Source organism: Pipra filicauda, unplaced genomic scaffold (assembly GCF_003945595.2).
Source record: "Pipra filicauda isolate LSUMZ 115617 unplaced genomic scaffold, ASM394559v2 scaffold65_size3143899_pilon, whole genome shotgun sequence".
In the NCBI taxonomy this organism is placed as follows: Eukaryota; Metazoa; Chordata; class Aves; order Passeriformes; family Pipridae; genus Pipra; species Pipra filicauda.
The window spans coordinates 131,897-156,157 of record NW_024104820.1 but is presented as its reverse complement, the minus strand read 5'-3'; the positions used below and the strand labels follow the sequence as shown (position 1 = coordinate 156,157).

General features: G+C 39.9%; 2 protein-coding genes across 7 annotated transcripts in view; one reads left to right on the top strand and one right to left on the bottom strand.

Moving 5' to 3' along the window:
• Window positions 1-12,357, top strand: part of MLLT10 (MLLT10 histone lysine methyltransferase DOT1L cofactor) — a 122,732-nt gene extending 110,375 nt beyond the window's left edge. For 2 of the 4 annotated variants that reach the window (XM_039388507.1, XM_039388508.1), the window contains 6 exons: window positions 1,467-1,655; window positions 2,066-2,154; window positions 2,272-2,630; window positions 7,524-7,626; window positions 8,365-8,580; window positions 10,729-12,357. In XM_039388507.1, coding sequence (XP_039244441.1) covers window positions 1,467-1,655; window positions 2,066-2,154; window positions 2,272-2,630; window positions 7,524-7,626; window positions 8,365-8,580; window positions 10,729-10,797 — 1,025 coding nt within the window. In that variant the 3' untranslated portion in view covers window positions 10,798-12,357. The other 2 variants (XM_027744710.2, XM_027744715.2) reach the window with 2 other exon arrangements.
• DNAJC1 (DnaJ heat shock protein family (Hsp40) member C1) overlaps window positions 12,349-24,261 on the bottom strand; it is a 113,993-nt gene continuing 102,080 nt past the window's right edge. The window contains exons 10-15 of one of the 3 annotated variants that reach the window (XR_005566191.1): window positions 20,353-20,401; window positions 19,419-19,882; window positions 18,288-18,361; window positions 18,023-18,131; window positions 17,836-17,886; window positions 12,349-16,585 (exon numbers count right to left, since the gene is read on the bottom strand). Coding sequence is in view for 2 of the 3 variants with exons in the window: in XM_039388509.1 (XP_039244443.1) it covers window positions 18,293-18,361; window positions 19,419-19,882; window positions 20,353-20,401 (582 nt within the window). In the remaining variant the exon portion in view is untranslated. The other 2 variants (XM_039388509.1, XM_027744718.2) reach the window with 2 other exon arrangements.

Sequence of the window (24,261 nt, the reverse complement as noted above, 5' to 3'; positions counted from 1 at the left end):
GGCATAATGATTTTTTATTGTTCTATATTTCATTTTTACATCTAAACCGCCTACTTCTGTTGCTGCTTGAAAATATTTACAAATGTTAAGAAAGGTATCCTGTTGAGCTTTCTTGTCTTTATTATGTTCTGCCTTTCTTGTGAAGTTCTCAAAGCAAGCAAATATGATTTTTCAAGTTATGTTTAATAGAGTGGAATAGTCCAAGAATGAATACATTAAAAGCATAAGTGATCAGGAGATCACGTGGGTCTCCATATTCAACAATATATCAGTATGAAAGACAATCATTGACTATGTTAAAAATTTTTTTGATTCCAGGTTAGGCTTTGTGTTTTATTGACCATATTATTCTTCTCGTTGGTAATGTAAAGCGATATCTAGTTAGTGTTTTTATGAATGGTATCCTGACAAAAATGCTAATTGTGAGGAAATTCATGCAGGGATAATCCTTTAAACATGATAGCTGGAGGACAGGTTTAGCTAAGTCTTATTGCATCTCATTTGAGCTCACTGAGGGTTCCTTTGTATGTTCTTGAAGAGGAGGGATAAAAGCTAAATCCTTGGGAAATGACCAGATGTGCCTATACCAGTAGACTTATGTCTGTAGTAGGCCCAGAGGTCATGTTAAACAAATACAGTTTAGAATTTAAAAAAAAAAAAAGGCTCTCCCTGTGGCTTTACAGTCACACTCTAGTACTAGCTGGGAAATCCAAGTTCTGAAACCAAATCGGAGTTTGAGAAAACTGTGCTTGGTAAAAATCAGGTTAGTACAGAAGGTGATGCCCTTGTTATGCAAAAGGCGGGGGGTAAGTGCGGTGCTCACAGAGTGCTCCCTGCTGGGGGATTCTGAGATCGCTGCTCACGGCTCCCAGCAAGGTGGGCCCGGAGAACTTGTTCACGTTGGATCACTTTTTTTTTTTCATTGTTTCTATACGTTTAGGATTCACTGTACAAGGCAGAAAAACTCCCTTTTCACAAACTTGATTGTTTTTATATAAATGTTGCTGGTTGCCTGTATTTATTAGTTGAAGGCATACTTGTCAATCTTTTCTGTTTTATAATGCTTAATATTCCTAATACTGCAGCTGAACTGGATTTTTCACAACTATGCAGTTAACCTGTGCTACTAAAATACAACAAATTTTATAGTCTAATTTGGGGATAAGTTATCATGTACTGCTGTTTGCTTAAAATGAATGCTAGCCCTAACGATGCTGCTTTATCAGTATGTAAGCCACAGTGTAGATGTATTCCAAAATTACTGTCACACACGATGTACTTTTTTCTGCACTTTAAATTACACAAAATAGATCTTCAGTCTTCCCAGTAAAAGTCAAACTTTTAATTTTATTTGTATTTTCACATATGATTTAATGCTAGTCTTAATGTAATACAGAAACTAAACCCAAGTGAAGATGTTATTCGTTCATTGAATCTGTTGTGAAATATATGCATTTTTGTCTTAGTTTTAGGAATGCTTAAATCATTACACCAACTTCAGGTTGAAAATAGGCGGTTGGAAGAACAGATAAAGAATCTGACCGCTAAGAAAGAACGGCTTCAGCTTCTCAATGCACAGCTCTCGGTGCCCTTTCCAACAATAACTTCAAATCCCAGCCCCTCTCATCAAGTACATGCCTTTCCAGTCCAAGCACGTAAGTAGAGGAGATTATTAAAGTGTCAAAGTCATTTGATCGTGTATTTATATGAAATATCTATTTCATCCACACATGCCATCGATGGGAGATGCATATACATGTAGGATGAATATAGACCAAGTATTTGCTGATGTGTTTAAATGTTTAAAAGTCAATTGGTTTATTTATCTGAACCATTACTACTTGTTTCAGTGCAGTTTCTGTTTTACTTCAGTCTGGAGCACATCTGTTTGAATCTGTTGATTCACCAATTACTTAGTTAATATTTTACTATTCAGCAGCGATTTTAAGGTTGACTTTGCATTTTCTATGTTTACCTTTGACATTATTTTGAAATAATTATTTCGAATCTTTTTACATGTTACAGAAATGTAACCACTGTGTGTTTTTTGAAATAATTACTTTAGCACCTAGTACTGATTCCTTGAACAGCAGTAAAAGCCCTCATCTGGGAAACAGCTTTTTACCGGACAATTCTCTTCCAGTATTAAATCAGGTAATTTTTATTTCTTTCTTCTAAACTTCTTACAAGTACTCATCCTAGTCCTTGCATTGTGCTGTTAGGTAAAATTTTAAGCAGCTGAGGGAGTTTTGTTGTTTGTTTTGACACCAGGAGATAACCTCCAGCGGACAAAGCACCAGCAGTTCATCAGCGCTTTCCACTCCACCACCTGCTGGGCAGAGTCCGGCCCAGCAAGGCTCGGGAGTCACCGGAGTTCAGCAGGTCAATGGTGTGACAGTGGGGGCACTGGCTAGTGGTATGCAGACTGTAACCTCCACCATTCCTGCAGTGCCTGGTGTGGGTGGAATAATTGGAGCACTGCCAGCCAGCCAGCTGGCAATCAATGGAATTGTAGGGGCTTTAAATGGGGTAATTCAGACCCCAGCAACAATATCACAGAACCCTTCTCTCACTCATGCAACTGTGCCACCCAATGCAACTCATCCTCTGCCAACCACGCTAAATAACAGGTAAGAATTTGCTGATTTTATGTTTTTCTTGATAGTTCCTTCCGTTGTTCACGTTACATGTGTTTTTCATCTTACTCTGTAGGTAGTTTCTTCCTTAGCCTGTAATTGTTCGCTCCTGATCTGCGAATGAAAGTGAGGATTTAATGGAAGCACAAACAGTTTTCTCTTTAGCTTTTGGGAATTTTGTGTCCGTTTATTCCCATTTTTTTAATCAAGTCACATTCCCAAACAAATGTAATTATGTAAATGTTCTTCAGCTCATTTTTTTAGTTCAGAAAACAATATTCTTTATCCTGACAATTGTTCTTCCAGGATTAAAGGAGCACTGGAAAAACTACCATTTATTGCAGTAAGAACGGGGGAGGGGGAGAAGGAGAAGAAGAGTATGTGGTCATGTAATTCAAGATGTAATAGGCATAACTAACCAGAGTTGTAATACAGTTGCATGGTGTTTTCAGTTGCCTGCACTGACTCCAAAACCAACAAAATTAGTTTTTCAAGTGGTGTGAAGGATTTCTAAATGCATAAAAAGATTCCTGTGCGAGTATTCATAACAGCCCCTCACCAAAATCAGGTACCCTCAGTAGCATGAACTGCTGCTGCTTGAGCTGCGAGGCAAATGGGTAACAAAAGGAGACAGCTGCTTTCCAGGAGGGGGAATGGACTTCTTGGTCTGGAAGTATTTTGGGATAGAGCAGAGCCTGGGCCAACTCATTCTGCCTACTGCCCTTCCCCCCACCCCTTTGCTTAGGAAGGAGAAATACAGGTTCTACGTAGAAAGAAATGCCTGCAAATGGGGAGTGGATAACTTGTCGTTAAGTAGTTTATTTTTGGAGATTATGATGGATTAGCCACCAAAAAAAGGCATATGTGATTGAAATGATGCAAAAGATCCCTAGTTTTTCAGCTTATTTTTTCAGTTTCTTTCCTTGCTGTTGGCTTGGCAGCTCCTGAATATTCGTGTACCATATAATTGTGTGGTATTGCTTCAGTAGGCTCATAAAATCTGATACTTTCAAGTGTATCCCGTTGTTTGGATGTGTTATATTTTTACTGAGGAGCCTGTATTTTTCATAGTTTATATCATATATGAACATGAGGTTCCATAGGTTAAACAAAAGACATTTTGTTAATGAACAGCTGTCTTCTTTCTTGAGTATCAGAGGTTTGTGAAAAACAGAATTTCTGCATTACTCTCCCCAAAAGTGTGAGGAGCGAGAAATACTAGACAAAATCAATAATATTAACCAGTTGCATAATGCTTTCCACTTTCACTACTGCTAGAATATATTGGTTATGCTAAATACCAGTCATGCCACTGTTTTCTCAAACGATTTCATACACAGATGATTTACTTCCAATTTTTTATATTGCAGAAGTTCTCTTGTTTCTTTTTTAATATCCATCTCAACCAATTTAAGTCTTCAATGTGTAGCCTAGTAGTAGAATGCTCCAATTCATGCAAAATACTGCAACTAGTATCCCCTTCATAAGCTCTCATTCTGACTTTTAGTAGAGTCTGGAATACTCCCAATGATTTCTTATTTTCTGCTACAAGCTTATGATGTACAACTCTGCCAGCACTTCCACTTCTCTGTTTCTGTTCTTGCATGATCTCTTTCTGCACCACGCCCTCAATAATACTAATTTAAAATTAGCGTTTATATTAAATTTAAAAGTGCGCTTTTTACATAATTCTCTGCTTTATTTGAGCTCACTCAGATTATTTCCCAGGCCCCCTTCCTTTTGAGGTGTTTCACAATTAGCCCCATTTTCTCTGAGTTTTTCCGGTTTTATATTTAGAAGAAAAAAGTTCAGGCTGAGCAAGCACTAATGGTAACTAATGCTAAAATAATTTTGGTAATGACATGTACATTCCTCATTCCTGTTTCTTCCATTACAAATGCTTCAGTGAAAAATATGAAAAAACTTTTCTGTTACTAAGGAACGAAGTTGCGAAGAGGCTCTGGGATGACTTTCAAGGAAGGGAAAAAAATACCAAAAAAATTTTTCACCGGTTGAAATCTTTGGTTCTGGAACTCTGTGGGACACCTGTCACTCTTGAGTTTGATGCTGCTTTAGTGGCAACTAGTTGACTATTTCTTTAATGTTAAATTCCCCACGATATCACTGCTCTTTGAACTGCCCTGGTGGGAAGGTTAAATAGGCACAGGCAGGCATGAAGGTTTGGTGCCATGGCCTTGTGAGCTCTCTGAGCCTCGTTAGATGGTGTGGTAGTGGTCAAGTTTGGAGGGGGTTTAAATCAGTATGGGCAAGATGTTGGAAAGCCGCATGACAGCTCAGCCTTACTCTCTAACTTTTGGGTATAGGTCTGTAATTAAAAGACTTGCCAGATGTTCCTGTAAGTTGCTTCTTACAGTAACTTCACAAGCTTCAGAATCTGTTCCAACAGTTTCATGTAGAAAAATAGCCAGAGTGTTTAGCAATGCACAAACACTTTATGCATGTTGTCCTTACTCGTGTGAGCTCTTAACTGTGGGACACCAGGAAGTGAGAAAACACTGATTTGCACACTGCTGCTGGAGAGAGTTTCAAGTTGTAGGTAAAAGAGCCCACATTCATTCACCAGAGAAAAATACTTGATCCTTTTCTGGGAAAAAGATGGCTTAATGCAGATTGCTAGCAACTGGGAGATTAAGTGATTTGAGGAAAGAGATAGGATTGTTTCTTTACATTCTCGCAATCAGAGAAGACTAGGATGGAGAGTTTCAGACTGATTATGTGCCTTTTAATGAGAATCTAAAAAGGATTAAATTTACATTCCAAGTTGATCTGGTTTAGAGAAAGCTCTTACGGTGAAATCCAGTGAACTGTCTCTTCTGGGAAGCTTGGGAGCTGCACCATTTTGTCTTCTGCGGTTCGGTTTAGTTTCCAAACACTGATCTCAGCTGCTGACTGAGGGTATTTTCTTTCAAGTGCCAATGCAGAGCAAGAGAGGCAGGCAGAGCGATTAAAGAGAAAGGAGAACAACAGAAAAAAGCAGTGCAAAGGTAAAACATGGTCTGAGAAAAAAAATGGGATAAAAGAATGAAAAAAAAACAGCTGAGAAGATTCATTCCTTTATAGAAAAATACAGAAAAAGTGAGGTAAAAAGAGAAGAAGGAAACAGTGATAATTTTAGTCAGAATACTGTGGGAAATAGTGTCAAAGGCTTTACCTAAGCCCAGGTAGACACATCCACAGCCCATCCTTTATACATCAAGCAGGTCACTCTGTCACAGAAGGAGATCAGGTTGGTCAAGCAGGACCTGCCGTTCACAAGCCCAAGCTGGCTGGGCCTGATCCCCTGGTTGTCCTGCACGTGCTGTGTGGTGGCACTTAAGGGGATCTGCTCCATGACCTTCCCTGGCACCGAGGTCAGGCTGACAGGCCTGTGGTTCCCAGGTCTTCCTTCCAGCCCTTCTTGTAGATGAGCATCACATTTTCCAGCCTCCAGTCAACTGGGAACCCCCCCATGTCAACCAGGGCTGCTGGTAAATGGTTGAAAGTGTCTCTGTGAGCACTTCCACCAGCTTCCTCACTACCCTTGGGTGCATCCCATCCTGCTCCATAGCCTTCTCATTGGAAGAGGTTTCCCATTCCCTACAGGAAATAAAGTGCAGCCCACTAGGTGTTTCCCAGGCTGAGGCCATCCAATGAAGTATGAAACAAAGTTCATATGTGGTTTGCCTTGTCCCAGCAGGAGGGAATGGTGATGCTTTGGGCATTTTCATATTGGCTGGTTAATACAAAGTCAAATTACACTGGAGTTGGGCTACAGTCTGCTGGCTACTGTAAAAATGCAAGATAAATATTATGTGCTGGGGAGCTAAATGATTGTAGCCTAGTGCTGTGGATTTGTGGCTGATTTAAGTTAATAATTCCTTATTACCAATCACAGCAAGCAGTCCTGTCATCCTCTTGATCATCCTACTGCACACCTTCTTGCTGGTACAAGCACTTGTGCATCACACAGTGACTTCATCTACATTAATAGATAATATTTTAGTGTGTTTTTTATTGGCTTAAGTTTCACCTCAGTTCCCTTGAGGTGCAGCTCATTGTGCAAGAGCCACTATGAGGGGAGAGGACAGAAGTGTACAGCTGAAAGGGACATACTTAATGTTTCAATAGCAAGATAAACCTACCATGAAACTACACCTTAATATTTTAATGGGTGTTTTAAACTAGTAGAAGCTAACGCTGGTACTGAAAGAGCAAATCCAGCTGTCTTTCTGGTCCTGTGTTCCCGACACACCCTTGTTCATGCTGTTGGTCTTGCAGTCAGCTGGCATAGCTGAAGAAACCCTTTATTTCCAGACTAGTTGTCAGCTGGATTCCTAAGTATCTGCAGCAAATTATATGCAGGCATGAAAATAGAGACTGGGAGTGGTTGGCAAATGCAGAGGCAGCATCCGCAGACTGAGGGTGTTTGCTTAATTACAGACAAGGTTGGGAAGAGTGAGTGATTTGAATGTCACAAAGGATGGGAATTAGAAGGAAACCAAGGCAAAGTAAATGCTTGGTAACTAAGTGTTAAAGATTGGCAAGAGCTGTCTTGTAATATAAAATCTGGACTTTCTTCATAAAGTATTTGGAAAAAATGTAGAGCTGGTAATTATTTTCTGAGTTTCAAATAATGTGCATGGAGTAGACGTATGTTACAGGCAAGATGTTGCTGTTGCTCAGCATAAATGAGACTTGGGGGTGATAAGGTGTAGGCATGTGTCAAAATGCAACTGGACAGACAGACAATTTAATGTTTACAATATGCAATCAAAATGCTAAATAGGGACTCTCTGTTTGTGTACATCTTTGCTTTAATGGAAAGTTGAAGTAAAAAGTTCCCATACTTTCATATAAACTACAGTATTACCCTGTCAAACCCTACAGTGCCTCGGGACTAGGATTGCTTTCTGACCAACAGAGACAACTTTTACTCCATCAACAGCACCAGCAATTTCAGCAATTACTAAGTACCCAGCAACTCACATCAGTAAGTTTTCCAGTTAATCATGATTTATTGCTCTGTTGTATTCTAAGGCATGGAAAAACTCCTCAGCCTAACAGACATACTAGAAATGTGTTTAACTTGATATTAAAGGCTTTGATAATATTTTAGTTTTTCAGTTGCTTCAACCTTTTTGATGATAGTCATGTTAAATGACAGGATGTTATTGGGCTGTGTGTATGGCTAGAAGAATCATTTGCTAGTGCCTTCAGTTTCATTTTGTCCTATGTGGACATGGAGGCTTGTCTCAGCATCAGCTGTGGGTAGCAGAGTTTGGGAACATGTATGGATTCTTAACAATATCCTGGGAACTATTCTCTGATTCCACTAGAACACTAGCAAAAGATTTTTGGATATCATTTCGTGAGCTGTCTTTGCTCTGTTTGCAGTATTCATATAGGCCAGTAGGTAACTGGTTTGACTATTTGTATTGTTAATTGTGTAGTTTTAGCACATGGTATGTTTGTTCTGACAGGCCTGATGAAGCCAGCAGGCTTAGCTGAGCTTCTGCTGAGCTACTGATTTCAGGAAATCTTAGAGGATTCTTCCCTTTCCCCCAGTCTCATGGAACTTCATTAGTGTAACCTAAATTAGCTGGGATTAGGTTAAGGGTTGCCCTGACTGAAGATCTGGATAAGCAGAAACCCAGGGAGGAGCTATTTTTCAGTAATTAATTATTGATTTTTTTTTTCCTTCCTCCTCCCTCTCCTCATATTACTCAAGGAACATCAGGCCCTTTTGTATCAATTAGTACAGCAGCAACATCACCATCACCATCACCAACACCATCAATCTGAAGTACAGCAATTGCAGATTACTGGAGGAGCACAGATACCCATAAACAACTTACTCTCAGGCACACAGGCCTCACCACTTAATGCAGCTGCTACCAACCCATTCCTTACAATTCATGGAGATAACGCAGCTCAGAAGGTGACAGTAAGTATCCTTCTCACCTCACTTTCAATGCAGTACCTCCAGGAGGTAACCAAAAGAAGCAGGTTATGTGCCTGTTTTCACAAACCAGGGATGGTGGATTTTTTTCTTCATTTATTTTTTCTTGAGCCATGGGCTGCACTTAATGAGGCTCAGAACTCTGTGAACTTGTAGTCACTCCGAACCTGTCTGCTGCACACTCTTGCTTCCCTGGATCAAGACACCAATCCACTGACCCTCGCCTTCCCCTTGTAGTTACAACTGCAGCCCTAGTCCTCCTCACCCCACTTCTTCCCCAGTTTGTCCACTGTTTTGTGGATCATTCCTTTTATCCCCTTACTTGGCGAGTTTGCTAAGTTTATCCCCTTACTGGCCAGGCCTCAGGCACTGTGGAGCTGCAGAGATTAGGTGATGACTTGAGAGTTGAGGAGCCCTTAGCTGGGAAGGTGGAATGTGTGTTAGGAGAATGGGCCGTGTGCATCTTGGCTCTGGCCTGGGAAAATGAGGCTGTACACTGGGAAGCTGAGCGGCTCTTTTCCTTGATAGAGTAATAAAGCCTTTCCTAGACAGAAGAAGAAACAAGACACATTCTTTTCTGGCGAAGATATTCCATTATCTTGAGTATTTGCCCATAATCTCCATCCCCAGGATGGGAATTCTTTCTTCAAGAAGTCAGAAAATAGAATTCATTCTCTAAGGATCATACAATTAAGATAAGAGAGGATGAAGGGAACTTGGAAAAACAAAGGATGTATAGATGAATAGAGCAGGAAGACATAAAGTTCCAGTATTCCTTGGAGAAGACATCAAGTGGCAGTGGTAGAGTTAAAAAGGGAGCTTGTATGCAAAAGCATATAGGGAGAGTTTGGGCTACATACCAGTCCCCTCTCTGCTCCCCACTCCCAAAGCCTCCAGCTACTTCAGGAGCACTGCAGTGGAGGACTCAGTCTGGGCTTCTTTGGTACTTCCCAAGTAGTAGGTGAGACACAAAACATAAATGTTAAATTTTCAAGACAATTTTTCCTATAAACAGCTCCCTTCCACTCAGCTATGTGAGCATTTATTTTATTGGGCTTTGAGCAGTGTCCCTGTCACGTTTGGTTTGGTTTGGTTGTGGTGCTGCAGCTGAACCGCGAACGGCAGCGCCGTGGTCGGGTCCCTTCTCCCAGTCACTGCCAGAGCAAGAGTGCTCTGTCACAGGGGTGGCTCCACGCCTGGCCTTCATTTAGAAGTGTTCACAGTTTGCTCTGGCATGTTTAAAATTTATCTCCCCTCATTTTCCAAAACTTAGCAGTGAATGGAATTGAGACCCTCTATTTGGTTTGCATCCAAACAAACTATTCCATGTGACTTTATTTTGAATCTTTTTGACATGGCCATTACTGGGTCTGTACAATGTGGCATATTTTTACAAATATGCTATTACAGTTGTAGTTTATGTTTCTGTAGCAGTGAGCTGTACATAATTCCAACAATTCAAACAAAAACCTTAGAAACAAATTTCTTTTGAAATAGCTTATATATTTTTTTAAGGTTAGAGTTGAGGCAGGTTGCATTGGATTGTTGAACTGTTTTTTAACAAATTCTCTATTTGCCAAAGTTTGAATGTTTTAATCTCATTTGCAGTTGGAACTGGTTTTCAGGTATTTCTGAATGCTCAGTGAGTGAGATGAGGTTTTTGCTTGGTCCTGTTCAATACCTGCAGGAAATGTCTTTGCAGTAATATATGGAAGAAAGGTAACTGTGACAGGGCAAGACAGAAATTGTATTTCTGTTCTGATGGGGAAGTGTAGATTTCAGGCCTCTAGGTGGGCAAAATGCAGTAGAGGTCACCTGGTATTTGCCTGGACCATCTTGTGGTTCTGCAGAGACCCACGGCCAGAACAGCCAGTCTCGTGAGAATGAAAGTAGAAGCAAAATTGATGTTTTCTAATGCTGGCTGTGGTGACCTTAGCATTCTTTGCTTCAGTGCAGGACTACTCCTTTAATTATTCTTTCCTTTCCTATTTGTTATTCTGTAGTACATGTTTATTCTTTACAAATGCAAAAGTTACTGTGTATATGGCTGTAGTGAATGAACCTCATCTGTTTTGTCACTTTTATGAATTTAATTTTATTCAGCTCTGTATGTTATAATCTGATTTGTAGAAGTATTTTCTCTTACACAGAGGCTCAATGATAAAACTGGACCAGTTGCGTCAGAGAAGAGTTGACATTTGAATGACACTTGAGACCTGCACGTCCTGCTGTTATAGCACTTCATCCGGCTGCAAACCACGCCTGTCCTTTCTGTAGACTGAAAAAATGCAACAAGGAACTCTTACTGCACAGCAAGAGGTTAATAATTTTTGTACGGATATTTTTGGTAGGCTTTCACTTGCTTTCTTGTTGCACTAAAATGGATGTAACTTTTTAATGTTTCAGACTGTGAAGTAGATAAAACTCTGCCAATCATAATTATTTTGTCAATATTGATGGTACTAAGTACGAATTCAACCACAGAAGAACATATACTTGACTCTTCAGTCCTAATCTTACGAATTTAAAGGCTACAAACTGTCTGCAGTCACGCATTGCTTTGGTTTCAGAGCAGTAATTTAACAGCCCCAGCCCATCTGATCTGCTGCTGCGGTTGCAATAGATCCTTTTAGACTGAGCTTCTAATGGCAGCCGGGACTTGCTATTTGTCCTTTCTTTTTTACACACCTGTTTTGAAACCTGACTCATAAGGGAATTGACTTTGAACTTTTTACTCCTTTAAATTCCTATTGTTATATAGTGGGAGTTTTTCTTGAGTATGTTACAGTATGGAATCCAAAGTTTAATAATTTTGGTGTAGGTTTTAGAGTTCTGAGGTTTTTAAAGGAACCAGTTTGGTTCCAGTGACAAAGTTTTCTTACCAGATGAGAAGGCCACACGGGAAGAAGTTCGTGTAGTGTTTGGCCTAAACCAAGTGCCTGTTGCTACCTCCACTTTGTTGAAATGGCTGCAAACAGCTGATCATGCACTAGATGTGTCCTTGTTAGCAGCGGGAATACTCTGTCTTGCACCAGCAGCCGTGTTCTGCCTTTCCTAGAGGTGTTTATACCACTGTAGAGAGCTCAGGCAGATTGTTACCTGGGTCGCTTTCACTAATAAATTACCAAAAAAGTGAGTTAATATTTCCCACTAAAATTTACCAGTGGTTGAAACGGGTGAACTTGCATTACAACACTTCTGGCAGTTGCTGATTTCATGGCGTGAGTCTATGCAGTGAAGGACAGTTCAAATGGGGGTAATGACCACTAATCAATATAAAGGTGGGAATTATTAGAGGAAAAGACCCAGCTGTAATTAGACCTCCACTGTGTACTTATTTGGAAGAACATGTTAATTCTGCAATATGTTTCTTAGTTAAACATTGCACAGTTCTTACCTCATTTCTGTAAATAAAGTTTTGTGAATCTGTTTTGTATTGTGAAGAATTCATAAGAAAACATTGATATTTTGATTTGTAATATTTCTAATTAGTAGATTTAATTGAAAAAGTAAAAATAATTTATTTTTATATGTTCTGGGGAATTTTTTAAAAATGTCACAAATCACTTTTGTAGATACTTTACAAAAGTAAACCAGTGGTTTATTTTACTTACTCGCCCCACTGGTGGATATTCTGTAACAATTTGTACAAAAGGTAAGATGGAAATGTGCTGTTATTTTGACTAGATGTAAAATTCCAAGTGTATGAAAAGATACGTACAAAGCTTTTGTTAATAAACTTTAATAATGTTTATCATTGCATGTGGTTTGCGTGAATGTGAATCTTGTAGAAGAACAGAGTGTTTCTATTAACATCACAAGAAAGGAAGGATTTCAATTGCACGTGGCCACTAAATTTTATTACAACAAGTTTTTAAAAATGTTGCTCATGTAAATTTTTGCTTTCAAGAGACACTGATGCAGCTGCAAAACTGTCCAGGGATGGTTCTGCTTACAGAACAGAAATGCCCAGTTGCAGCCCTGGGTCTGATGTCAGTTTTTTGCTTCCACCCTTCAAAGAGAAATGACTGGAATTGCAGTGGCTCTTGTCCAATGGGCCCAGTTTGTTTTGAAGTGACTCAGTGAGAGCTCTGTGGGGATGGGATGGGTTCTTTATCTGCACTGTGCTGGGGCTCAGGTGATGGAGGCCAAGGTTGTTGCTGTAACCTTTGCACTGTACTTTCTATAAAAGCAGCTCAGTGGTTTTTTCCATGAATTTTGCTTACTGTCCACAGAAGGGACACCTGGTCTTTTATTTCCCTGGCAGCAAAGAGAATTTGACCCTTCCCATACTGTCATTTGAAAATAAAACGTGAGGCTGGTTGCAGTCCAGGTTTTGGCAGACAAGAGATGCATTATGGCTTCCTCACAATTTTTAGCCCCTTGCTAATGAGGGGGAGCCTCAGGCTGAGAGCAGCTTCTGGGACAAGGAGCAGGAAGATGGTGTTGCCATAGGCCTGTGCTATTTGTATGTTGTTCCATCTGCTCAAGTTCTGAGTACTGAATATTTTCATTTTCCAATGGGGAAAACCAGAGTCCTGAAAGAAGACTGGTAAATGGGCAAGCTCAGCAGTAGCAGGAGGGGAATGTGAAACACTGTTTGGCATGGTGAAGGGGGAATGTACTACTCCCCTCCCCACCCCAACCTTCTTAATGGTGCCTTGGCCATCAGGGCTAGAAAAAATTCCCTCTGTTCTGGGGGTACTTGATGACTGGTTTATGCTCTGAGGTGAAGAGGTTTGGAAGACTTAACCATTTCTACTGATTAACCTGTGCACGGTGTAGATGAGCTCTAGACCTGGGTCTATATTCTGTCAGTATTCTGGCTCTGTTGAGCACTGACTGTTGGCCAGTGCTGAGCAGGGAGACCACGGAGCACCTGTAGGCCGGGCCCTGGAGTTATACTTGGCACTGCCAGACATGGAGAGGAAGGGGAAGAAAAGCCCTGTACGACCCTGCTGCCAGCACAAGGCCACCAGGGAATCCTGGGTGTCCCTTCTGCTGGATGCAGGGACTGCTGCTTTATTCTTGGATATAAGCCAAAGCCAAAAAGTTTTTATGTTAGACGAGTATCAGTAAATTGCCCTGCTCCTGTTGGAACAATACGATAGAAACCAGTAAAAGTGATAAGTCCTGCCTTTCCATGTGTGTTTCTTGTATTGGAGAGGGAGTGCCTAAACTCTGGGACCTGTCTTCTGCCAAGATGTAGAGAAATACGAAGAGACAAAGTTAGAAATACCGGTGAAGTTGTCAGAAGAGATTGGTGCCAGCAGCCCAGGATAGCAGTGGCTGTTTCACAGTACCATGGTCCTGGTGGACCAACAGGCAACAGCAAGGAAATGAAAAGGACAGTTCTGACATCCAAACAAAAATCCAGTTCAGCAGCCCTTTAAAGAAAGAGCACATCAAAGCCAAGTTCACATGAGGGCCAGATGTAGTCAAAACCAACCTTGTTTCAATGATTTTGCAGATCCTGACATCAAAGATGATGGTCTGTGGCTGATTTGGCACCAGTTCAGTAAAGCCGATACTGCTGTCCCTGTGGGATGCCTTGGATGCCAGAGCAGCCCAAGCCACTCCACAGGTCCCTGGCAGCCAAGTTGCCTGATTACTGAGCTCCCCTCACATGTGTTGGGAGCTGCTCTGGGCTCAGTCTCATAAGCAGCACAGACTAAATGCCCTGCATTTCAGAAGGTTTTTCACCAAAATCCCACTTTACTGACAGCAATGATAATATCCCTTACGGCTTAGAGAAGCCAACTAATTCTGGACAGCCTTTGACATATTAAATCCTGGTTTTATCAACTTTATCCATTCAAGCTGTTTTAGCAGGAGCTACTCTTTCAGCAACAGCACTTTAGACATGAACTGACCGACTTTCTGGTGCCTGTTTTTCATACACTGCACTAAAATCTTGCTGTTGGTTCTGCCTAAAGGAGAGCTCAAGTCACGCAGTGTTCCTGTTGTTTTCAGACCCCATCATCTCACAGAGAAGTCACATTGCAAAATTTTTCTGAAACATCTTTTTTTTTTTAAATTAGTTCATATACTTACATATACTTAGAGCTGTAAAGTTGAATGTAATGTAGTCCAAACATTTAGGTTTGCAAGAAGACACTGCAGAACAGCATCTGTTGGTCTTTCCTCTAGAGCTAAACAGCCTAAATGAGAGCACTGTTAACCTTCACAGCATCTCACTCATGTTCTACTCATTCACTTGTGTATGGTTGATGGGCTGTAATTTTACAAAATTCTGATGCTTTAGCCTGGCATTGGACTGTATCCTCAGCACAGGAATATTGCCCTCCCTGGGTCATGTGCACCAAATACCCCTTTCCACAGCATTCTGCCTGTCCCATCAAGAGGGACATGCAAAGACACTCAAAAGTAGGCTCAGATCTGACTTAGAGAACAGAAGCTACAGCACAGACTGTCTCTGAGACTGAACACAAAGTTTCAGTGTAAAAAGCACCATCAAGCTACAGCTCCCAACTGCCCAGGAAAGAAAACGTATTTTGTTTGAAGGCAAATATTAACATTACTTAAGGAAATCTGCATTTTGTGCTAGAACAAAAGTTGGAAGAAGTTGCTTAACTCCCAAGCCTTGAGTCACCTTGGTTTCCATGGATAGAAACAAGCCCTGGCTACAGTTTTCTTCTTCTCTAGTGAGCATCATGTCTGACCTCAGTCACCACAGACTAGAGCCACTGCTGTTAGGGCCAGGTGTTTCATCATCCAGAAAACATGTGGCACCCTCAGGAGAGGCTCTTGAGAGGCCCTCAAAGTCTTGGAGTCTCAGCCATGCCACCTTCCTCCCCCCACCAAACACCAAAGCTGAAGCTAAGGCTGGGCCAGCTCCTTTGGCCCTTGAGGAACTGAACATGACAATAAGACTGGATGGGCCCTGGATGAAGCTGCCAGTACCTCATTCCGTGTTCTGCCTCCCAGCTGGATATCTCTGGGCATCTGGTGGCAGAGATCAGATCCACTGATGCAGGACACTGACTCACATTCCCCATCCCAAGACCTTCAGTTCCAAATGACCCAGCAGTGCTATGCAAAACCTTCCCGGTTCTTGATGCTGAGTTGCCCCTGTCACCAATTCCCGGAGCAGTGCCACTGCAGAAAAGGCCAATGCATTTCTCTGACACAGCCAACTTCCCTCTACTTTCAGGCAGGTTGTTACTTCAAGCAATAAGGATGCAATCCATCAACTCCCTTCTCTCCAGGCAAGAGGAGACATCCAGCACTTCAGGTGCTCAAACTGGCAAGTGTGACAGAAGGGCATGTACAATCTTTGCCCATCCTTAAAAATCTTCCTTCGAGTAAACTGGATTTGTCAGGAGTACTGCTTTAGGTTTCTCAATGTGAATTTCTTAAACTCAAAAAAATTCTTAGCAGTCAGCAGTTCTTGTCCTTCTTCTTCCTTAGACCCCCATGCAGAAAGTGTGGGGTGGAGAGAAGCTGAATGTGTTGGGCAGGCAGTGTGTAACCACTGCCCCATACACAGCAGGGATATGGGCAGGTCTGGAGCAGGTACTCAGGTAAGTCTTTGATATCTTTATTGCTGGAAATCCAAAGTCCTCCCAAGTCCTTATTGCATTTGCCACTGGATTTTTTTTGCCTCAACACCTAACTAAGCTAATTCTCACTCCAAACGGAGTCAGCCCATTATTATTCTTCAGAGCCACCACAGACATGTAACAGGGAAACACAGAGATCACACAAATGCAAAGTTCCCTTTTACATACTTGGAAGATTCTCTCTAGTGTAGAGCAAATAGCAAGAATTCCTTCTGTCCTTCCCACCAAGTCAGGCATTGCAGACACTGGATCATTCCCTCTGCTCCCTTCTGGATGCTCTGCATCTTCCTTGAAGTGTGATGTACTGAACCGGGCACACCATTCCAGGCAAAGTCTTGTAAATCCAGAGTGGAAAGGAAAGATGACTCTTTTCTCACAGGCCAAACTCTCCTGTTATTTGCTTGCTTCTTTTTTTGAAAAAGCAGAAATGTTCCCATTACCAGTCTGTATTTTCATGAACAATATATCTCCACTTGCTAGTGTTCTTCTACCCCAGCTCCACCCATTAATTTTCATGAATTCCCCTTGCCATTTTAGTAACTTTTCTTTGTAGCCACTTCAATGACCTTTTTTTATAGCTACAATCATCTCTCTTTGAGTGTTCTGGATGACTAACAGCTTTTTCAATTTAAGATTTCCTGATACCTCTTGAAAATACCTCACTTATCTCACTTAAATTCTTCCTTCACAGGTAATTACTGTTTGACCAATTAGCACCCCAGCTCAAAGTTCAGCTTCTAACTATGTTTTAATTTCCAGTGCAGTTAACCTGTGACGTTCTCTGTGAAATAAAATTTAGATGCATTACTTTGTACCTAGCTAAGTTTCCATAATATCATTTCTACCACCTAAGGTTATTTTTTTACATATGATTAAAAGTTCCAATTGGTAAAGGAATGCATATGGAACATTGTTATATTCTCTAAATACTTCACCCTTAAAGTTTTATGGGAATGGGATGAAATGTTGTGAAATGCTATCTGTCAGAAGCAGCACAGTTGGCAAACAGTTACTGGGGAAATCAGCAGTGGAAATGGCAGAAAGTTAATGGAGACTTTCAGACACCAAGTTTAGATTTTGAGTTCAAATACATGATCCTCTGAGTTTTCATTTTGATTTTGAATTAAAGCTCAAAACCCTTTTAGAATCCTGGTATTAAATCAGAATTTGAGTGGTAAATACTGCTTTAAAAAATGTCCTTAATGTTTCTTGTTATAGACTGTGATCACTGCTCTGATTGATTGCTGTTATTTAGAGCCCATTAAGTTATTATTCCAGCATTTTAAGCTTTTCATAATTTTGGAAAAGTTATACAAAACAACATAACAAGAATGGAATAATAACCATTACTACCTATTCCTCAAATATAAAATCCAACCATATTGAATGCAGGGTATACAACCACTCCCCAAATATGAGAACTCTTAGCCCAATAATATTTGCCCTTCTGTACTTAAAAAGTGATCCTGAAGTGTCTTATATCTCTTAATTTCTAGTTACAAAATTTAGACCTTTAGTGTTTTCACCCATTTCAACTTTGCCCAGTTAACAATGCAATCAAACATCACTATGTATCACTGCAGGGCTGGCAAAAAAGGTACTATATTGCAGGTATATATAAATGTACGTGGAAGTTAAGATTAGAAATACTACTCACTTCAAAATATGACCAGATAAGAATAAGATATTTATGGTCATGGCTTTAGAGCTGCAAGAAAGAAAAATATATTTTGAGTGCAGAGTTTCATTACTCTCAAGCTTGCTTAACAGTTTCATGTCAATTCTCTCTTTCCAAACAAACATAAATTATTTATATGCTAAACATCCAGCGGCTGTAAACCTACCAGTTTCAGTGTGTGATTGTCAGAGGGGGTTTTCCTACAGGTCCACTCATTTTTAAGACGTTATCACACATCTGCATAAGCAGCTCTTCGATACAAACACACCTTCATTCTTCAACACACAAAACAGGTAAGATGGTATAAGATTTATTAATATTTTCTTTTACTAAGGCACATGACGTATAGAAATACTGAGGTACAAAAATGCAGTTTCCTGCATATGACATTTAAAACTTTGACAAAGATGAGCTACATCTCTTCTGCTCACCACATTCAGCTTTTAGCCATTCTTTTCTTTTGTACCAGCTCAACAAGCAACTTGTATCTTGCTATACACTCCTCCTGAAAGAAAACACAAAAGTGTTAGTCAAAGGGTGACATTTTAGTATTGGGGTTTTTTTGTCTCGTTTTGGTGTTTGTTGTTTTTTTTTTTTTTTTTTTTGTCGTTGTTGGTTGAGTTTTGTTTTAAAGTTGCACACTGAATTTCAGGAGGAGGATCTACATCTAGTGAAGAGCAGATCAGAAAAATGAACTTGGCAGTTTATGTTTCTTAATGGATAACTTATCTGTTTGAAGAGCACACAAAGCCAAGAAACAGTTGCCTCGTACTTCCCAACAATGACTGCAAGGAGCAATTATTAAACAGTTGTATTGTAATATCTGTTTAAAACAGTTCTCTGGTATAAGCCACGCTGCAAATGGGTTAAAACAAACCTTCGAGGTCACTAACACAGCACCTACTGACACCAGATACCACAGAACAGCTTCAGAGCCAGAGAAACACACAAATCCCTCCCCACCATGTTTCCTGCTCTCTCACACTGTGTTTGGCACGAATAAAACAAGGATTTTCTGCAGCTACAATGACTGAAGCAAGCAAAGCTATCACAACTATTAAGAAATCTAGCACAGACCAACTATATCAATGACAATGCTATGTTTAAAAGATTATACTTACAAAAAGAACATTAGATATATTATTGAATATTTAACACTTGCAGATGGATTATTTCTTTTGTTTGCTCACTGAGATGGGTTGAAAAAGGTATTGTGAAAGTGTAAGCAAAGCAGCTCACCAACATTTGGTTACTAACTTTGAATCAAAATTTGGTTTCAAATCTAATTTATCCTGCAAAGGCAGAGGAGAGGTAGGTATTTTAAATGAAACAGGAGTTATCTCAACATTTTCTGTAATAGATCAAACAAACTGAAATAAATGAGAAAATATTTTAAATAAAGCAACAAACATGACAGTAACGCTGCTTAGGTTGCCTACAACTGGACTGATGGGCTAAGTAAAGGCCTCACCTTTCTGCATGGACCCTCAAGGTAATCATAAACTGGTAGAAAATATGTTTCTCCTCAATTTATACTGTAGTTCCAACAAAACTAGGCATACCTTGCTTTTTCCAGGAACACATTTTGCTATTTTATCCCAGCGATCTGATGTTCCCTTTGGATACTGCTGCAAGGCCATTTCAAGAAGTTTCTGTTGGTTTTGAGTCCACAGTTCTTCTGGGGCACAGCTTTTCTCTCTTCTTCTGATCTCATCATCACTCTCCTCCTCTTGGTCAGTGTTATCAAAATCTCTCTGCCGTCTCCCTCTGCCCTTCTCTTCCAGTGCCAGCAGAGCCACTTCAGGTGCTTTGACAATTCTGCGTTTGCGGTGTCTGGTTTCACTTCCAATGGTCTCCTTTGGATCTGTCTGGACATCCATCTGCTCTCGTATATGATAGTAGTTTCCCTCCTCCTCCTCTTCCTCCTCTCTTTCTCGCTGGGTGATTATGTGATCTGGCAAATTCACGTTGACTTTGACATTTTTGGAATGGGCCAGCGTTTTTAGCTCGGAGAGCCTAATGGTACCTGTTAGAAGTACTGCTGTTACACTTCTGAGACACTGAAACACCCCACCAAGCAAGCAGGGAACTGCCCACAAATTAAAGGTACATGGAATAGGGCAGAGTAGAGAAAAAGCTCTTCTGGACTGAGAGCTTAGAGAAAATGCTTATTGAGAAATTAAGGTGGTGAAGCAATGAACTTTGCCAACTGGGAGCTTATCTGATATATGGGAAGTGCTACTAAATTCCCACACTGATATAAACAAAACAGAACAGCCTGAACAAGAGAACAAAACCCACAATAAACCAAGTAAGAAGGTCTGGGAGGATGTAACTAAAGGGAAGTGTTCCCTCAGAATACCCATCAGTTCTTCTCTTCGCTCAAAATAAGGCAAGGTTGCAGAAGTCTCTCTGCAAAGCCGACCCTGAAAAACACAGCTATTGCCCAAATACAGTGATTTTCATAAGCATTAGTGAGGATCTAACAGCACACACCTGGTGTATATGTAACAGAATCCTTCAGTTGTTTGGCTTTCATGGTAACCTGCAAGAAAACAACAAAAATAAAGGACTATTAAAAAAATTACAGTAGAGGGGCTATTGAAGAATTCATTATCAGCTTACTGCAAAATACTGCATTGAAGATACATTAAATACAGTGAGGATGATGTCCTTTGGCTGGCTGTGCTCATACGTGGAGCCCAAACTGGCTAAAAGTAACTTTCTAGACTTTGTCCTTTCTAAAGCATTCCTGGCTGATTAAAATAATGTAAGTGATGCGACACATTTCTGTTACTATCACCATCCTACACCACCGCAGATATTAAAATTTTATTTTCTTTCCTTGTTAAAACCTGATTTTCCAACCTAAAAATACCACAAGGAGAAGGGGGAAAAAGGAAACTAATTAGTTATCTTCTATACATTAGTTTCTAAATACCAAACAAAAGAACTGACATAGGTCCAGATGATGAAGCATAAAAATGGACAGGCATTCAGTCCTAAAATAAAATGTAACAGTTTGACTGCCAAAGATCAGCAAAGACACCTTCTAAATCCTGATACTTCAGGAAAAAAGTTTATCACTGAGAATCCAAAGGATGGAGAGTTGTCTGCTTCAAACACTGCATGTATAGTGAAATATCTGTCCTGGGAGAAAAGTAACACCAGATTTAGCATCTTCATTTTTAAAACAAAAAATTATTGTTTGTAAGTTTGTTCTGTTTGTAAGGAAACAAACAGGCTTTCCCCCTACCCAGAATGAGGAGCTTCCCCGTCCCAAATTTCTAGACCACACTTCAGATAACAAAGAAAACAGGCTTCATTTAAAATTAAGATCCTTTAAATTACTTAGTGTCTTTGTTGTATCAAGTGATCATAGAATTATAGAGTGGGTTGGGTTGGGTCAAATGATCATCCAGTTCCAGCCCCTCTGACATGGGCAGAGACATCTTCCATGAGACCAGGTTGCTCAAACACTTCCAGGGATGGGCATCCACAGCTTCTCTGGACAACCTGTTCCAGTGCCTCACCACCCTCACAGTAAAGAATCTATTCCTGATATCTAATCTAAACCTATTCTCTGTTTAAAGACATTCCCCCTTGTCCTGTCACTACAGGCCCTTTTAAAAAATCCCTCTGGTAGCTCCCTTTAGGTACTGGAGTACCAAATTCAAGTACCACAAAAAAATCATCTTAAAATGTAGTATTCAAAGAATTATATACTCTTTTTACATACTGAAAATATTTTATGAATACCAGATTTCAGTTTCTTTTTTGGTTTTTTTTGAATGTGAGGTCTTTGTGAAAAGAAATGAAAATCAGGTAGTCTTGAGCCACCCAAATCAAACTTTAAAACGCAAACAGGCAACACACTGGATCAAAACTGATACTGTGTGGGATGGGCTCCCTGTGTTTCCCGCTGTCTGAACCTGGGACTTCGGATGTTAACATCCATTTAGGGTAAGGCGTGTGCAGTGTGCTGCCCAGAGCAAAAATAAAAAATACATCATTTACAAAGTCAGGAATTCCTCTGCATGGGATTGACCCACAACAGGAACCATTTAGGCCTCTGAGCCACAGCACAGACATCTGCTGTTTTAGTTGCTTAATGTTAACAGTAACAATTCTCCCCTATGCAAAGCAGCACTAGAGAGCAAACCTGCCAGGGGATTGTACAGCCATTTGCTGGGAGAAGAATTAAATATAAAGATTTAGGGTTTTTGTTCTATGACAAGATCCATAGGTGAGTACTTCAATAGTTAAAACACTTTGGTACTGTCTGCTTCTAGTCTTGCCTGTTTGGTTCCTCCCACTCATCTTCCTGCCCATGAAATTGCAGCAGTTTGCTGTAAAAATAGCCTGGTGCTGGATCTCCTTAAGGAAATGACAGCAAGACTTAACAAGGCAAAGTGGTCTATTTTCCCTAAAAATTAGGCCTCATTTTCTGGGATGATTAAGTTCAAATGAAAACCCTGTGAACAACGAAATCCCAACTCTAATTAACCAAAACCTTTATCCAGAGGTATACATCTGGCACTGAAAACTCCAGTCTCTACTGCTGCAGTATGATGAAGTTTAAATTGTTCAAAGAAAAATCTCAGAATACTGTAATATCAACAGAAAATTTTAAGTGGCACTAACAGTTCTAGGATCTGCATGACCCCAATTTTGAAACAATAGGATGGATCCTCCTTGAAACAAATGATCCACTAATAGAAATTGCCTTCCTCAAATAATTTATAGTCTAAAATAATCCAAATTAAAATGTTCATGTTCCATCTTCATTATTAGCAAAGTGTCTCTATAGGGTCAATGATTTAAAAGACTGAGGGGAGCGGAAACCATTCTTGACTGCTGAACAGAATGGATCCTTAGTGGTGTCCTGCTATGCATCTCTTAAATAGAAATTATGTTATATAAACTGGATTATAATAGATTATTTTGAGAAGAGCAAGACAAACTTGCCAAGTAAACAAGTAGCTGATCCTTTAGAGCTTCCTGCAATGATGCAGTGGATTCACTGCAGATATGACAAGGCCCTATCTATGTTCATGTATTCCAGAAAACTGTTCCTAAACCATTTTGCTATTTTTTAAGTATGTCTTTCAAAGATGTACAGCCTGCTCATAAGGCCATGAAGGCAGGAAAAAAAAGAGAGCAAAAAAGATTCCCTGAATAAAACAGAGCAGAATAAATTGCCAGCAAAGACAAAACCAGATCCAGTGCCAATGTTCAGTTTTCTCTGTGTTGAACCTCTGAAGTTTTCAGGTCAGCAACTATAATTATATCTTTCAAACTGAGACTACACATGCAACACAAACATTACATTGGAAGTGGTGCAAATCAATTTGCTGGATTTAAGTTTCCTTTACAAGACAGGTGTTCCCAAATTAGGTTAGTGCAGGTATCCCATAATAGATCCAAATTTTGCTGCATATTACATCTAACAGGACTAGAATCTAAACCAGCCCCATCCACCTGAACAGTGAAGGACTTTGGCTTATTCCTAGATCCTAACTGCAATGCATATTTCCCCTTACATGCAAAAAATCCAGGAGAAACGGTCTTGCCATAGGTTATGTTGGCCAACTTCAGTCATTGCAACACGGTGAACCCAGATGTAACATTTGTAGTAAGTTACTCCATTTATCACATCTAGTATTTCCAAGACTTTATCTTTTGAAGGTTTTATGGTATCTGTTCACATTTTGATGGACTTTCAATTTGAACATTCACCAGGTAAGCTGGAAATAACAACTGTGTGTATGGTTTAGATACTGAAAATCTACAATTACAAACGCTGAACAAGTTGACATGAGTTTGACAACTCATCAGGCTTCTTACAGCTTTACTATCATCATTCACAGGTTACAGGGGGAGATTATTTGTCTATTTTTTTTTTGGTAAGCTTTCTTCTTCAAAAGGGTGATTGCAAGTCCTTTTCCAGGTGCTATGTGCAGTTCATGTTTACGCCAGCTCTTTTCACTGAGTTCAGGTATCACTTATTTCAACTTCAGATTCATTTGTCCATCAGCTTTAACTGTCATTGTTGTTAAAGATGCTGACAAAGGGCAAGAGTTGTTAACATGTCAGTATTAAACCACTGAGAATTATTAGGAATCCAACCTATGGAACATATGAAATTGTATTTTGGTTTGATCTGTTTGAGTTTAATAATTGTTCTTGCCACTCAAATCTTCCATTGCCAGTTCCTCCATCCTTTCTGACATCCTTAATATCAATTTCTATTTCCTCTCCAGGGGTGAATAGTGTTATTTACTAGCTAGTTCTTAAGTGATTCATAAAAAATTCACTAAGTTATCCAACATAAGTTGCTCCATTGCTTTCTCTACTCACTTATCATAACTTGCTTATTTGATATTATTGCTTTTTCATTAGTTA